The sequence below is a fragment of the Aquarana catesbeiana genome, linkage group LG11 (genome assembly GCF_042186555.1).
Source record: "Aquarana catesbeiana isolate 2022-GZ linkage group LG11, ASM4218655v1, whole genome shotgun sequence".
Classification (NCBI taxonomy): Eukaryota; Metazoa; Chordata; class Amphibia; order Anura; family Ranidae; genus Aquarana; species Aquarana catesbeiana.
The window spans coordinates 24,968,002-24,985,194 of NC_133334.1; the positions used below are offsets into that span (position 1 = coordinate 24,968,002).

General features: G+C 44.8%; 1 protein-coding gene across 3 annotated transcripts in view; it reads left to right on the top strand.

The window, feature by feature from the left end:
- The window catches only part of IRAG1 (inositol 1,4,5-triphosphate receptor associated 1), a 188,140-nt gene that overhangs the window by 135,481 nt on the left and 35,466 nt on the right, over nt 1-17,193 (top strand). For all 3 annotated transcript variants that reach the window (XM_073604082.1, XM_073604081.1, XM_073604083.1), the window contains 2 exons: nt 7,609-7,735; nt 12,835-12,865. In XM_073604082.1, the coding sequence (XP_073460183.1) occupies nt 7,609-7,735; nt 12,835-12,865 (158 nt within the window). The remainder of the gene's footprint in view (nt 1-7,608; nt 7,736-12,834; nt 12,866-17,193) is intronic.

Below are 17,193 nucleotides of genomic sequence, written 5' to 3' on the forward strand. Positions count from 1 at the left end.
TCTGGTGCTTTCTTGCTGTAGAGTTGAAGGCTGCTGCCGGTGATAAGCCACCACAAGGCCTGATGGGAGGCTTATTCATGTCCTGCTGGGCTTATCATTGCCGCTATGGAGCGGAGCGGGGCTCATTCCTGGGAACCCAGCGCCACACACTCCACACACTCCATGGACACAGCAGGTTTTACCTTCTTTTTTTTATCCGATTTTATATTTGACTTTTCTTATTTGTACCATACAGTGTTTGTTCCAGACAGAAGTGTGACAGCGGCAGGTACAGCAATTGGCGTCAAGCGATATTAAATCTAAAACCAAAATGATGATATATTGCAGCTTACCGATCCTCAGATGTGGTGGCTGCATTTGTTTTCTGTTTTGGAATATCTTTCCCTTATTTTCATCTGGTGATCCAGCCAGCAAGTCTGTTGTTTTTCAAAAGAACAGGCTGTCCTGCAGCTGTAGCAGTTACAGGGATGAGTCAAGCCATTTACTACTGATGGGGGGTGCTTACAATGATCAGCTTTTATTCATGTAAAAAAAACCTTTATCCCCAAAGAAAAGCGTGAGCTGGAATTTGGCTGAAATTTGTTGGCTCGGGTTCTCATTGCAGCGATTTAACGTGTCAAATCACATGCCACATCGGCGGCTATTGCTGGCAATGGCACCGTCCGGATCGGTGGAGGATGTGTGCTAGGAGGGAAACCTTTTTGGGAGGGGGATTTATAGTAGTAGGGATGATTTGGGGGGGGGGGGGGCATATGTGCTGGGAGGGGGATTTCTGCTAGAAGGGATGATTGGGGGGCATTTGTACTGGGAGGGGAAATTGGGGAGAGGGGGGGATTTGTGCGTGGATTGGGGGAGGGGAATTGGTGCCAGGAGGGGGGATTTGGAGTGGGGGGGAGGATGTGTGCTAGAAGGGGAAATTGGGGGTGGGGGGATTTGTGAGAGGAGACTTTTTTTTTTTTTTTTTTTTTTGGGAGGGCGATTTATGGTAGTAGGGATGATTTGTGCTGGGAGGGGAAATGAGGGGGGGGGGGGGGGGGGTAATAAGTGTCGGGAGGGGGGATTTGGAGCAGGGGAGAGGATGTGTGCTAGAAGGGGAAATTTAAGGGGGGGATTTGTGTGAAGAGACTTTTTTTTTTTTGGAGGGGGATTTATGGTAGTAGGGATGATTTGTGCTGGGAGGGGAAATTGGGGGGAATTTGTGCAAGGATTGGGGGAGGGAAATTAGTGCTGGGAGGGGGGGGATTTGGAGGATGTGTGCTAGGAGGGGAAATTTGGGGCGGGGGGGGGGGGGATTTGTTGAGGGGACTTTTTTTTTCCTTTTTTTTTTTTTCCTTTTTTTTTTTGGGAGGGGGATGTGTGCTAGGAGGGGAAATTTGGGAGGGTGGGAATTGTTCGAGGAGGAGACCCCTTTTTTGTCTTCTTTTTTTTGGGGGGGGTTGTGCTAGGAGGGAAAATTTGGGGGGGATTTGTGCTGGAAGGGGGGGGATTTAGAGCAGGGGGAGGATTTGTGCTAGTAACTTTTTTTTTTGGGGGGGGGGATTGGGAAACTTGTGCTGGGAGCATATTTGGAATGAGAGGGTTTGAGCTAAGCATGCAGATTAGTGCTTGATTCTTTGTTTTTTTTTATTTTTTTGAGGGGGGTGAGATTTTTGCTGAGACCTAATGCTCATACATCTTCAGGGGGGCACATTTTGACATGTACGTCCTGGGCTCTAGTTGACCGTGTCTCAGCACTGCTGCTAGTCCATCTAACACTTTCCCTCCCCCCAGACTGACAATGCTGCTGTCTGCTGTGCCCCCTGTGCGCCTTCATCCAGAGTGTGGGGGGGGGGGGGTGCTCTGTTACAGGAGGTGTATTACTGGCCAGATCACCAGGTGAAAACGGAAGGGAAAAGCCTAAGAAAAGAAAACTAATGCAGCCACCACATCTGATGATTGGTAAGCTGCAATAAATTACACTTTAAATTGTAAGCTCCATGAACAAGGCCCTCCTATTCCTTCTGTATTGAACTCTATTGTAGCTGCGCTGCGTAAACTGTTGACGCTATAAAAATCCTGTATAGTAATAGTAATAATAATTTTTGGGATTAATGCCGCTTTAAAGCTCACTTGCTTGTATATCAGGACATTGAAGCAGAACTATAGGCCAAGCCTTTATTTTGTTTAGAATAAGGTGGGTTATAACCCCTATCAGGATTTTTTTGCCATCGAGATCTCCCTTCACTTCTTGCCCCATAGCAACAACAGGAAGTGAGAGGAGATGCCTCCAAAGTGAGGAATCGCAAGAACTAGTGTCCCCATTGGCAGATCCCCCCCCCCCCCCCCCCATTCCTCTTTGTCACGGGCGGAGCTGTTTTTTTTTTTTTGGATCCGGCGGTGCACCGGCGTCGTGATTTACGTGGGATCTACCTCGGGGGACATTGTTTTTTTTTTTGTTTTCAATTCTTCCACTAAAGGAGTTGTCAAAAACTGCCTCCAGTCTTTATTTTTGATACTTTTGTGGGTGTATTAGTAGGGGTACAACGTACCCCATACTCGTTCACATAGGGAGGCCCCTTGTTTAAGGGGGCTTCCAGACGCCAATAAGCCCCCTGCTCTAGACCTCCACAACCAACACCCAGGGTTGTCAACATGGGGACAAAGTGCTTTAAGGTGGGGGGGGGGCGGCGGTGCCCCCCACCCCAAAGCACTCCCATGACAAGGGAATGTGGCCTGGTATGGTTCAGGAGGGAGGGGGCGCTCGCTTGGGCCCCCACTTTCCTGGCCTGCCAGGATGCATGCTCGGATAAGGGTCTGGTATGGATTTATGGATTTTGGTTATACCCCACACCATTGACCTGGAGGGCCTGGTATGTATTGGGGGGGGCGCCCCACTCCACTCCACTCCACTCCACTCCACTCCACTTTTTTTCTATTGACAGCTGTATTTTTTTGTTTTCATTCAGCTGTCAGCGGGGAAGCCTGTTGACAGCTGATGACTCCTCTGTTGTTAACCACTTGGGGACCAGCCGCCGTCGTATGTCGGTACTTTGATGTTGAATATTGTTGTTATGGCTAGCTGCCATAACCCTGGTATTTTAAAAAAACGGCGGGCAGCTGGCTTTCGGATAAAAGTGGTCTCAGCAGCAGATTCACCGCGCGATCACTTTTATCGGTGGCAGTAGAGGGCCTCCCCCTCCCGCTGCGCTATGATCATCTTACCGGAGCTGTTAACAGCGGCGGAGAGGATCGCGTCTGCTCCCCTGGATGGCAAGTGAGGGAAAGATGGCTCCTGCTCGGCTCCATAGCATTGGTGGGCGGAAGCGACGTCAAACGTCACTTCCGCCCAACTCTCTTAAACGGGAATTTTTATTTTTTTCAAATCAAATAAATTTTTTTATTTTAGTGTAAATATGAGATCTGAGGTCTCTTTGACCCCCCAGATCTCATATTTAGGAGGTCCTGTCATGCTTTTTTTCTATTACAAGGGATGTTTACATTCCTTGTAATAGGAATAAAAGTGACCCAAAAAATGTTTTTTAAAAGGACAGTGTAAAAATAAAAAGTAAAATAAAATGTAAAAAAAAAAATTATAATTTAAAGCACACCGTCCTGCGGAGGTTGCACGCAGAAGCGAACGCATACGTGAGTAGCGCCCGCATATGAAAACGGTGTTTAAACCACACACATGTGAGGCATCGCCACGATCGGTAGAGCGAGAGCAATGATTCTAGCCCTAGTCTCCTTTGTAACTCGAAACATGCAACCTGTAGAATATTTTTCAAACGTCACCTATGGAGATTTTTAAGGGTAACCGTTTGTCGCCATTCGAATTTTGAAGCGTGACATATTGGGTATCAATTTACTTGGCGGAACCTTCTTTCACAATATAAAAAAAATTGGGCTAAATTTACCGTTTCGTTATTTTTTTAAGTCAAAGAAAGTGTGTTTGTTTTTTGTTTTTCCCAAAAAATTGCGCTTGTAGGACCACTGCGCAAATACAGTGTGACAAAGTATTGCAACGACTGCCATTTTATTCTCTAGGGTGTCTGAAAAAAAAAAAGTTTGGGGGTTCTAAGTAATTTTCTAGCAAAAAAGATTTTAACTTGTAAACACCAGTCTGAAAAATAGGCCCGGTCCTTAAAGCGGCGTTCCACCCAAAAAATGGAACGTCCGCTTTAAGGGAAGGTGACCCCCTGACATGTCACATTTGGGGCACTGCGGCGCCGAAAGTAAGTTCACCTCAACCCCCTCCCTCCCTCTCGGCAATCATCAGGGACACGTCACAGATCCCAGATCATTGCCCGAACAGTCACAGCGCGGCTCGTGCATGTGCAGAGTGTGCCCAGCTGTGAAGCCACAGCCGGGCGCCCACAGTGACAATGCCGGTGCCACAGAGAGGATGGGGAGAGGGGGCGGGGCTTCGTTCCCCCCGCATCGCTGGACCCTGGGACCAGTAAGTGTCCGACGATTAAAAGTCAGCAGTTGTAGTATTTTGTAGCTGCTGACTTTAAATTTTTTTTTTTGTAAGCGGAACTCCACTTTAAGTGGTTACGGGCGCTGCAGCCGGCTTCGCAGCCCGCTCCTTACCAACCCGCCATGCAGAGCACAGTGGTGCAGCTGGACATCCCGCCGAGTGCCCCGCAAATTCGGGTGCCCCCCGAATGGGTGAACAGGCAATGTTTAGGGTCAAACTTTTTGCCCGGCACAGATAGTAATACTGCTATAGGGCGGACCTTAAGTGGTTAATAGGTTTATAATGAGTTTCTAATTTGGAAGTTTAGTACATGAGTCGGAATACTTGTATTGCCGTTTCTTCTTTTGGAGGAAGAACACCAAATTCTTTTGCTCAATCTGCTATTAATTGTCTTTTTAATGTAACGCTGGCCACAGGCATACAAACGGTTTTGAAATCGAATGAATCGTTTGCAGCAAAAGCAAATAGTTCCAAGCCGTCGCATACACCCTTCTGGCTATAGCTGAACTGATCTGACCAAACTGGGAGAAAATCGATCGCCATGTTTAAAAAAAAAAAACTGAATTTTGTGCAGCCAGATACCCCTCAACCCCCGCCCCCCATTGAGATCGAGTCAGGCTGAACCATTGTGCATGGTCAATAAAGAGCTGCGTTTTTGAATCTGCCTAGTCCCAGTCCTATTTTTAAAAGCAGATGAATATCAAACACTTCACATGTGGCCAGCTTAAAGAGTAACTCCACTTTTGTTGAGAAAAAAAAAAAAAAAAAAACCTTCCCCTCTGGGTGATCTATGTACAGTGGGGATTGTGGTGTAAGGCCGGGATAAGGGGTGAGCAGGAGGGGTGGCTGCCCGGGCACTGTGGTATTATGTTAGGTGCGGAGGGACCACAAGCAGATTGGGGGGGGGGGGAGGATTTGTGTTGGGAGGAGGAATTTGGAAGGGGGGACAGCAGGAGGTATGAATTGTTCTAGGAGGGGGAAAATTTTGGGAAGGTGTGCTAGGAGTGGTGATTTTGGGGTTATTTTTTTGAGAGGGGAATGGGGGGGTTTTGTGCTAGGGATATGGGACCTGGGGGGGGTTTGTGCTAGAAAAGTTAATATGGTGAGGGGGGACTTTTTTATTTTTTTTTATTTTTTATTTATTTTTTTTGGAGGGGGATTTGTGCTAGTAGGGATGATTGGGGGCTTTTGTGCTAGAAGGGGAAATTTGGGGGGGGGGGGGGATTTGTGAAAGGTTGGGGGATTGGGAGAGGGAAATTTGTGCTAGGAGGGGGGTAATTTGGGAGTTTGTGCTAGAAAAGGTAATATGGTGAGGGAGGGGGATTTGTGCTAGGAGGGGACATTTTTTTTATTTTTCAGGAATGATTGGGGGGTACTTCTGCTAGGTGGGAAAATGTTGGGGGGATTTGTGTAAGGATGGGGGATTGGGGGAGGGGAATTTGTGCTGGGCGGGGGGATTTGTGCTCTCTGGGGAGATTTGAGTGATAGTGGATTTATGCTAGGAAGGAAGAACTTTTTGGGGGTGGGAGAATTGTGCTGGGAGCATATGCGGAATGAAAGGATTTGAGCTAAGCATGCAGATTAGCGCTTGATTTTTTTTTTTTTTTTTTTTTGGGGGGTGGGGTGTGGGATATCTTGCTGACACATAATGCTCATACATCTTGGTGGGGGGGGGCGCCATTTGGCATGTTTGCCTGGGCTCTAGATGACCTTGTTCCGGCACTGTGTAAGGCGAAGTGAGGCAGGCTGGGGACATGGCCGACAGTCCAGTGTGTACTTTCCTGCACTGGCTTACTGTGGAAGAAAGACATGGCTCCAATGTGCCCCGGTACCCGCTCTCCTCAACATCACAAGCTGCAGCTCTGGCATTTGTGATATGGAAGAGATCAGGTGCTGGGGGAGCGGCAGGGGGAGAAGATCAGATAAGACCAGCGGCGCCCCTCTCAATGCTGTGCCCAGGGCACATGTTCCTCGGCCCCCCCCCCCCTTAATTTCACCCCTGAGTGTGACAGATGTTGTGGCAAATGAAGAACGTCACAAAAAGGTCTTAATAAAGTGGAACTTTAGTCAAAAAAATAAAGTCCTGCTAGATCACTTTAGACTGGTCCCTTTTGCAGGTATAGCTATGTAAAACAATAAGCGCCTATATTGTGTAAAATTCAGTAATACTTTCTCACCCTGCTCTGCACATGCTCACTTGCTCTCCATTTTTAGGCACTACCGAGTTTGTAGAGGCACATCTGCTGACAGCCTTAAACTGGAATCAAACCCTTCTTCCCTTTACAGCCAAGGAAGCAGCTTCTGATTGATCTGCAACTGCCATGGTGCTGCACATGGTGATCAGTTATGACACCAGTCATTTGATTATCTGACAGTTTTGGTTGATTATCTGACAGTTAGAGCCTTGAGGCGATTTAGTTCGCATTTGCAGCACTTTACAAATCATTCATTCATTCAGGACACAAGCAAATGTGGCAGTTAGCAATCCTGACATTCCAGGAATGTAACTGTTTGTTTTTTTTTTTTTAAACCGTAAAATCTGATGTTTAGTTGCGCTTTATGATTTACTGCTGCTCAGAGGCTCTGGGCTCCAGAAAAATGGCGGACTCCAGCAAGAAGAAACGGGAGCAATGCTGGAGGCAATTTACAGCACACACTAATTCTGGTAGCCTAATAATGTGGAATACGTGTTTCTTGCTGAAGAATATTATTTTTTTTTTTTATCAAGTTGTTATGGGTAAAGTTATGCTTTTAAGGCCATTTTTGGAAAGCCTCCACCACCAGAACTGAGCATAAGTCTCAGCCTTGAAGAGAGAGTAGAACCTCAAAATGCATTGGAAGTATTTGTACAAAGGTTATACATGTAAACCCGAGATTGTAAAAATGGGTCTCAAAGACGTGATCTTTAAACAATGCTCTTAAAAGAGGTTCTAACTCAATTAAAACATTCATTTTTTTTTTACCGCCAAGTGAAGACAAAGATTGTTGCCCCAATAACACAGGGTTTTGTTACGTTGTGTGTGTGAAAATGTGCATGTTCCTTGGCTGGTAGAGCTGGTCATGGCCATCTAAGTCAGCCCTGGCCTCCTCGATCATTGCGGTTGATGCTCGGATTGGGCAAGCCTTATTGTACTTCTATGCTTTACTTTCAGGGTCTTCGCCGGTCCATGAGAATGGTGAGGAGGATGCAGAAGAGGTGAAGGAAGAATCGGACGTCATGCCGCATATTCCTGATATCTTATTACGCAAATTGCGCATTCACAAGAGTCTTCCCACCAGGTAGATACCTTTTTTCTTGAATTGGCACCCTTAAAGGACAATGTTATAAATAAAAATCCAGTGAGCTTCTAGTTTTGTGTTTTTGTTTTTTTTGGAGTGAGCTAACAATGCTGCCTCCTGCTGCTCTGAAATACCATGCATTGTTGTCAGTCCTGCTTGAGTTCTCCTCTGCTGGACTTCAAAACCCCGCACTTATGTTATGGAGAAATGGGGATGGGTTCTGCAGTCCAACAGGAGAGAACTCAGGCTGGGTTGAAATTCTGCTTTTGACCTATTGAGAGCAAGGCTGCTTGCATTTACCTTGTGTATGTGTTGGGATACATTGCTCAAAACAGTCCAAAAGGGATTGGTATAAACAATAGGCATGTGCAGGGGGTGTGCCTGGGCACACCCTTATCGCTGCGTGCAGTGCCGATTTCCCCCTATTGCCTGGGCTTCCCCTTGTGCTGCGCTCCAAGAATGGAAAGTGGGGGAAGGGGCTAGTAAATATGCAATTTACCGGCCCCTTCCTTTTCTAAATGAACACACTCACTGTGTTCATTCATAACTGAAGCGTGGTAAACTGGGTTTACTATGCTTCAGTTTGAATGAACAGGAAGCCGCTCAGCAAAGAGCACTATCCCGTTCTTTCACTGTCCAGTGCAGCTGAGGCTGCAGAGAAAGGCATGTGGGTTTGGGGTGCACACCCTAATGCAATAGGCCTATGGTATGAACCCAGCCTTACAGAAGAGCACTACAAAGAATTCCTCAGATGTTACTATCCCCCTCCACTTACACAGTTATTCCTGTTTCTTAGAGTATTTTGGACCTCCCTAAGAATGTACTGCATCTGCTGCAGGCGCTAACCTTCATGCCCCAATTCACCTCAGAACAGCAGATGCCCTGGCAGTGCCCAAAATTAGTTCACTACTAAATAATTGTCTTTGTTGCCAAAAATCATGCTTTGAGTTTTAATTGTTCTCCTGAGCCAAAGATGAGTATCTTGGTAATCTTGGACGTTCCCCTTGAAGACCCTCATCTATAACTAGTAGTAGTTAGGATCCTATACTTGGCCAGGAAAAATATAGCACAATACTTATTATCCCCCCTCAACCCCCTACAATGCATGCCTGGAATTCTGTCCTACACTCAAGCTTAAATTATACATTCGTAGAGGGAGCTTTCAAAAATATTTTCCCCATGAAGACCATCATTTGGAACTAGCAGTAACCAGGATCCTATTCTTGGCAAGAAAAACTATAGCTCAACAACACTGGTTATAGGTGCCAACAACATGTGCCTGGATAGACAAGATGAATTCTGACACTTAGAAATTTTAAATTTATACTCGTAGAGGGAGCTTTCAAAAATTGGATATTTTTGAAACTTCCCTGTGAAGACCATCACCTTTATCTAGCAGTAACTTGGATACTATACATGCCCAAAAAAACTATAGCACAACACTGGTTATCCCCACAAACCCCTTACAATACGCTACTGGATAGACCAGACAAGTTCTGTTCTACACTTAGGAACCTTAACTTACACTCATAGAGGGAGCATCAAACATTTAAGTAAATTCTTGGACCTTTTCCATGAAGACCCTCGTCTGGATCTATAGCCGTGATGGCGAACCTTGGCACCCCAGATGTTTTGAAACTCCATTTCCCATGATGCTCATGCACTCTGCAGTGTAGTTGAGCATCATGGGAAATGTAGTTTCAAAACATCTGGGGTGCCAAGGTTCGCCATCACTGGTCTTTAGGAACTGGGATCCTATACTTGGCCAGATAAACTAAAGCACAACACTAGCTATCGCCCCAAGCCCCTGCAATATGGGCCTGGATAGACCAGAGGAATTCTATTCTACCCTTAGAAACCTTAACTCACACTCGTAGAAGGAGCTTTCAAAAACTTGAGAAGATTCTTGGACCTTTCCTATGAAGACTCTCATCTGAAACTAGCAGTAACCAGGATCCTATACTTTGCCAAAAAAATTATAGCACAACACCGGATATAAGCCCCTACAACATGTCCCTGGATAGACGAGAAGAATTATATCCAACGCTTAGCCTAAATTATGCTCATAGAGGGAGCTTACAAAAATTGGAGAAGATTTTTGGACCTTCCCTGTGAAGACCATCACCTTTTTTATTTAGCCGTAACTTGGATACTATACCTGGCCAGAAAAACAGTACAACACTGGTTATCCCCACAAAGCTCCTAAAACATGCTCCTGGGTGGACCAGTTGAATTCTGTTCTACACTTAGAAACCTTAACTTACACTTGTAGAGGGAGCATTTAAAAATTTAGGAAGATTCTTGGACTTTCTCCATGAAGACCTTCATCTAGAACTAACAAAAGTAGGATCCTATACTTGACCCAACACTTTTTTCCCCACCAAGCACCTGTGACATTGGCCTGAATAGACCAGATGAATTCTGTTCTACACTTAGAAACCTTAACTTACACTTTGTAGAGGGAACTTTCTGCATGATGACCCTCATCTGAAACTAAAAGTAACCAGGATTATATACATGGCCAGAAAAACTAAAACACAACACCAGTCTATTCTACACTTTGAAAGCTTGAACTACACTCGTAGAGGAAGCTCTCAACAATTTGAAAACATTTGGAATGGAGGGCTGAACCTCCTGTTACGCTGCTAGGTTTAGTCATAAACAGACTACTTGGAAGATGCAGCCCCTATGGAAGATATTTGCTATCCCCTTTTCAGTCTTGCATATCTGTTGTAACACTATGCATGTTCAGGGAAATCACGACAACACAGCTGCTTTACATTTTAAAAGTATATTATTAAATGCATCATTTATTTACAACTTCCATTCGATTATGAATATAATATGGTCCAGACATATTTAGACAGACTAAAGGTCGATAAAGCTCTGGACCAGATGACATCCACCCAAGGGATCCTAAAAGAATTGCTCTGTCATTTCGAAGCCATTGTAACTAATTTTTAGGGACTCATTAATGACGGGAATGGTACCTCTGGATTGGCGTAGGGCCAATGTGGTGCCTATAGTTAAAAAGGGAACAAAGTCTTTACCAAGTAACTATAGACCTGTTAGTTTAACTTCTATAGTCGGGAAGATACTGGAGAGTTTAATAAAAGACCACATAGATGAGTTCTTGCTGGAAAAAAATATTTTAAGCAACAGACAGCATGGATTCATGAAAGACAGAAGTTGTCAAACAAATCTGATTTTTTTTATTTTTTATGAAGAGGTAAGTAAAACCTTGGACAGAGGGGTGGCTGTGGACGTGGTATACTTGGCTTTTGCAAAAGCGCTTGACACCGTTCCCCCCACATGGCTCATGTGTAAGGTAAAGTCAACAGCAGGGATATGCAATTAGCGGACCTCCAGCTGTTGCAGAACTACAAGTCCCATGAGGCATAGCAAGACTGACGGCCACAAGCATGACACTCAGGCAGAGAGGCATGATGGGACTTGTAGTTTTGCAACAGCTGGAGGTTCACTAATTGCATATCCCTGGTCTACAGGCTTGGAAATATCAGTTTGTAAATGGATAGAAAACTGGCTAAAAGGCACAATTCAGAGAGTAGTGGTTAATGATTCTTACTCTGAATGGTCTAGGGTTATCAGTGGTGTACCCCAAGGTTCAGTATTGGGACCCTTACTTTTTAATATCTTTATAAATTATATTGGGTCTGGGATTAAAAGTACCATTTCAGTCTTTGCAGATGACCCCAAACTATGGAGTGGAATAACGTCCTTACAGGATGTCTCCAATTTACAAGCCGACCTCAATGCTCTGTCTGATTGGGTGACTATGTGGCAGATGAGGTTTAATGTTGATAAATGTAAAGTTCTGCACTTGGGGGCTAAGAATATGCATCATACATACTAGGGGGAGTGCAACTGGGGGGGGGGATCCATAGTGGAGAAGGATCTGGGTGTTTTGGTAGATCATAAGCTCAATAATAACATGCAATGCGAAGCTGCGGTTTCCAAAGCGAGCAAAGTCCTTTGAGGGAGAGAGAGCGAGTATTTTGCCCCTGTACAAATCATTAGAAAGACCTCATCTGGAATATGCAGTTCAGTTTTGGGCTCCAGTTGTCAAAAAGGATATCGGGGAACTTAAAGTGCAGAAAAGGGCAACTAAACTGATCAGAGGCATGGAGGAGCTCAGCTATGAGGAAAGATTAGAGGAACTGAATTTATTCTCTCTTGAGAAGAGGAGATTAAGGGGGGATATGATCAACATGTACAAATATATATAAGGGGTCAATATAGTGAATTTGGTGTTATTCACTTTACGGTCAACACTGAGGACAAGGGGGCACTCTCTACGCCTAGAGGAAAAGAGATTTCATCTCCAGATACGGAAAGGTTTCTTCACAATAAGAGCTGTGAAAATGTGGAATAGACTCCCTCCAGAGGTGGTTCTGGCCAGCTCAGTAGATTGCTTTAAGAAGGGTCTGGATTCTTTCCTAAATGTACATAATATAACTGGGTTACTGACATTTTATAGGTAAAGTTGATCCAGGGAAAATCCGATTGCCTCTCGGGGGTCAGGAAGGAATTTTTTTTTTTTTTTTTTCCTTTGTTGTAGCAAATTGGATCATACTTTACTGGGGTTTTTCGCCTTCCTCTGGATCAACTGTGGGTATATGGGATTGTTTGATATAATTTATTTTTATATTTAAACTGGATGGACTTGTGTCTTTTTTTTTTTTCAACCTGACTATGTAACTAATTACTTTACCAAGCTGAATTCCGTTTTGTTAAATATCATGGTTATGTTGGCGGTCCAATCTTGACTAGCCTGTGGGAAGACATTTAATGACGCAATCTACATCGTTCATGTACTTTAAGCCACATTGTTCTGTTCTCTACTTCCTCTGTTTTTTTTGTGTGTTTTTTTTTCACTTTCTTGTAAAACAAACTGTGGAAAAACTGAAAAACATTTCCTTCTTTTCCTATAAAAATCACCTGATAAAAAGTGACCACAGCCCCCCCCCAGGATGATCTGCTACCACTACTATCTCATTCACTATCCTCTCTCCCCACCTCCTTGACACCTACATACGTTTTGCTAAATTGATATAAAATATTATCTGTTTCCATTGCAGTGCTCCGCCGCTGACTGAGAAGGAAGTTGAGGTGAGTCACATGATAAAGATTTTCTGAAAAATTTACAATTCTGCATTATTGCATGTCAAGAACTTAAAGCACAGATAAGAAAAGCACCCTTTAGTCCAGCTACATATGCGCTCAGAAATCATGAATGTATTTTTCAGTGATGTCTGTACATTTTACATAAAATCTATCATAACTTTGTTGGCCCAATGGCGAACCTCTCGGGTTTCCCCCCGATTATTTGATTTCCACAGGTCCTTCCTGCGGTAGCTTCTTTGGGTGAATCGCTCAGAGCACACCACGCTCTTCTAATTCTATTTGTGTGGAGCAATTACACTATAAGGAATTGCCCTGTGGGCATCCCCCTTTTGAGGGACTTAAGGGGGGGTTTGCTTGTCCAGTGAAGAAGACTGTCTACGTGGGTTTGCAATAGATGGTAGTATGTATTGCTCTGTCTACATCGCTACCTTTTTTCAGGTCTAGAAAGTTGATGGTCTCCCAATGCACAGTATCACACTAGTGAAATATATCCCGATAGTATTGTCGTGGAGGCATTCCGCAAATTGTTGGAAGGATTCTTTAGTGCCCTTCCATAGGACAAACAGGTTGTCAGTGAACCTTGTCGATAACATGACCTGTACTGTTCCTCTGTGAACACAATTGTCTTAAAATAGGTTGGCTTAGGTGGGTGAGCAAGCTGTCCCCATGCATTGAGAGAGAGATATATCTATCTCTATTTCCATTGAATAGGAAATGTGTTACAGTATAAACCTTATAATGCCGTGTACACACAGGTGGACTTTACGGCATCAAAGGTCCGACGGTCTTCCCAACGGTCTTTCGAACGAAACGGACTTGCCTACACACGATCACACCAAAGTCTGACGGATTCCTACGTGATGACGTACGACTGGACTAAAATAAGGAAGTTGATAGCCAATAGCTTCCCTAGCGTCATTTTTCGTCCGTCGGACTAGCATACAGACGAGCGGATTTCTTGATAGGAACTGGGTCCGGGGGAGTTCCGGCGGAAAGATTTGAAACGTGTTCCAAATCTAAAGTCCGTCTGATTTTTGACCGAAAGTCAGCTGCAGGTCCGATAAAGCCCACACACGGTCGGATTGTCAGGATTCTTTCCGTCGGACCAGTCTGGTCGAAAAGTCCGCCCGTGTGTACATGGCATAAGATTCAGTATGGGTATAAAAGACCTCTCCTCTCATCTGGAGGACATTTTCACACGCATTTAAACCCAAAGAATACCCAATTTTTTAAAGGGCTTCCCCATCCAAGCTGACAAAGGTATCCTCTGAAACCACTATATCTGACAGCTTGTTCACAAAAGCTCTTGTATCTTTGATATAAGAGGGCCATGCCCGTACATAAGGTCTTAAAATGCAATTAATATATCTGCTTGCCCCCTCCATGAGATTTTCATTCCCTAACACAGTAGGTTGGCCAGGAGGTCTCTCAAGATGTTTATGCATATAGGGAAGTACATTAAAGGTGGCTATAGTAGTGGGATGGTAATTAATGATGTACTCAAAGTGATTGTAAAGGCTCGTTTTTTTGTTTTTTTTCTGTAAAATGACAAACCTATCATACTTGCCTCCACTGCGCAGCTTGTTTTGCACAGAGTGGCCCCGATCGTCCATTTCTGGGGTCCCCTGGCGTCTCTTACGGCTACTCCCGGCATTAGATAACCCCCTAGGAGAATTGCTCTCCCGTGGGGGTTACCTTGTAGGCACACCCCCGAGTCCAGCATTTGCGTCCATAGACCCGAATGCCAGACTCGGCCCCGGCACCCGGGTCATTGGATTTGTTTGACAGCAGCGGGAGCCGATGGCTGCGCTGCTATGAATCTATACAATCAAGAGCCAGGACCCCGTGGAGAGGGACAGTGTGCCCCTGCCAAGGGAAATACGGGGCTCAGGCAAGTAAAACGGAGGGGCTAGGGGGGCCAGTCACTGCCAGGTGTTTTTTTTTTTTTTTTTCACCTGAATGCATTCAGGTGAAAAAAACATGAGGGTTTACCCCTTTAAAGCGGCATTACACCCACTTTTGAGAGGTGGTCTTAAAAGAAAGACCACCTCTCCACCCCTCATTTTTGGATATCGAAAGTTATTTATTTTTTCTAATAGTACTATTTTGGAAATACAAGTGTACTTTTGATTCGGCCGGACCACAGCCCAGGACGTCACGTCCTCTTCAACAAGCACCCCCGTTGTCTTCTGGGACCTGTGTGTGTCCCAGAAGACAAGCTGGCCATTTACAAAGCGCCGCGGGACTCACGCATGCGCAGTCAGAAACCGGCAGTGAAGCCACAAGGCTCCACTGCCGGTTTCCCCTAGTTGGAATGGCGGCGCCTACACCCGATCCAATTTGTAGCTGCTGACTTTAAAAAAAAATTGCGTCTGGAACACCGCTTTAAACTAGTCATTGGACAGTATTTTATTATTGTAGCGCTCACCCCCCAAAAAGGCCTGCAGAATAGTCCCACGGTTCTTTCCCAAGATAGGGTCTTCGCAGTCAGGCACACAGCAACAGACAACTCTTGTGGTCAATAAACAGTCTAGGGGTTGTGTTTCTTTTAACTTTATTGCTGAGATAGGGCTTAGGGAGCTGTGGGATACTCCATAAAAGCTTCACTATAGGGGTTTGACAAATATATGCAAACACTGCATGATTTGCAGGTGTGAAAGTGACAACATGTTTCGCGTTGAAAGCATAAGTGATTTAACATGGGATGGTAGGCAGCATAAACTACAAACCTACAAAGAACATTAGACACACCAAACTGGATTAATAACTGCCAAGGCCTTATTTATTGGTTTTCACAAATGTAAATTAACAATTCACCATAACTCTCTTAATCAAATACTTTAAAACTGTAAACAGAATCAATAGGGCGCACTTCAAATATCCCACTGGCAAAGACTACCTCCAGCCTCCTACTTTTAAAAAAGGGTCCTGGGAATTTCTGGAATGTTCTGGGGGGTCAGGTGACCTTAAATTACCTATCCTAGAGGACCCACCTGAACTTCCAGAACATGTTTACATGTGGCAAACGCCATCCCAAGCTTACGAACGGGACTGTCTTGTGCCAACGGTAAAGCATGGTGGTGGCACAATCATGTCTTGGTATTCTGTGGGCCCCATCACCTTTTTAAAAGGTGGAGTCATTGCCAGTGACTATGTACACATTTTGGCTGAACATGTGCCCACTATGGTGCAGACATTGTTTCCCGAAGATAGCGCCATTTACCAAGACCATAATGCTCCGATTTACACAAACTGTGGTTTGAGCATGCAGACAAAGTCTTGCACCTTCTGTGAGCGCTGCAATGGCCAGAACTCAATATCCGAGAGCGACTATGGTCAATTTTGCAGAACAAGGCTCGGGCTTGTTTTTCACCTTTCGGCATCTCTGCGAGCACTGGAACAATTTTTGCATGAAGAGCGGTATCAGATTCCATTATCCACCATCCAATTTATTTGTCAATTCCCAGGAGAATTTAGGCAGTCTTGAATGCCAAAAGGTGGTCCAACATCATATCCGGTAATTTCTTTCTTTTACCTGGTATTTCCATATTTTTGTCCAACCCCTGTGTATTAAATCTTCTTAGCACAGTCCTAGTAGCAGCCAGAAAATTGAACAGCACTAAGACTCTACACCTAGATTCACATTGCTGCGGGTTAGAAATTGCACATTTTCAACCCAGCAATGCAGTCTGACTTTGGCGGTGATATTGACCGACATCTATGCAGGTTTTTGCACAGATGTCTATTGAAATCGCACCCGAAGTCGCCAAAATTAGTGCAGGAACTATCTTTTGTGAATCGGTGCGGCGCCACAAAGTTGCAATAGCCGCCGATTTGGTATGCGATTTGACATGTCAAATTGCAAGCCAAATCGTACTATTGTAAGTTTAGGGTTAAGGAAATGTCCTGATACAAGCAAGTACTGACACCAGTGCTCAAAGATAGCAGCAGCAAACAGTCACTAGGATCCAGCACTCAGATCTGTACTCACAATGTCCTTGGGGCTGTCTGCCCCTTAGAGCTGTCTGCCACCCAGCATCCACAAGTAGATCCTGAGTGTGAGAGAGACAAAAGATCCTTCTCTAGGCCAGAACATCGGTATAGTGCTTGACCAGTTCCAACAATTCTCTGGAAATGGGTCCCCCTGGCTTTGCCACAGCCGGGACTTCAATGAACACATGCAAAACTTTAGCTGGGCAGCAGCCCTTCAGGCTGGGAACTTCTCCTTCTTGACAAGAACAGGCAGCTCCAAGCTTTAGACTATTAATGCTCACTCCTAGCCACTTTCTGGGCACGCTCCCCCCAGGGATTGA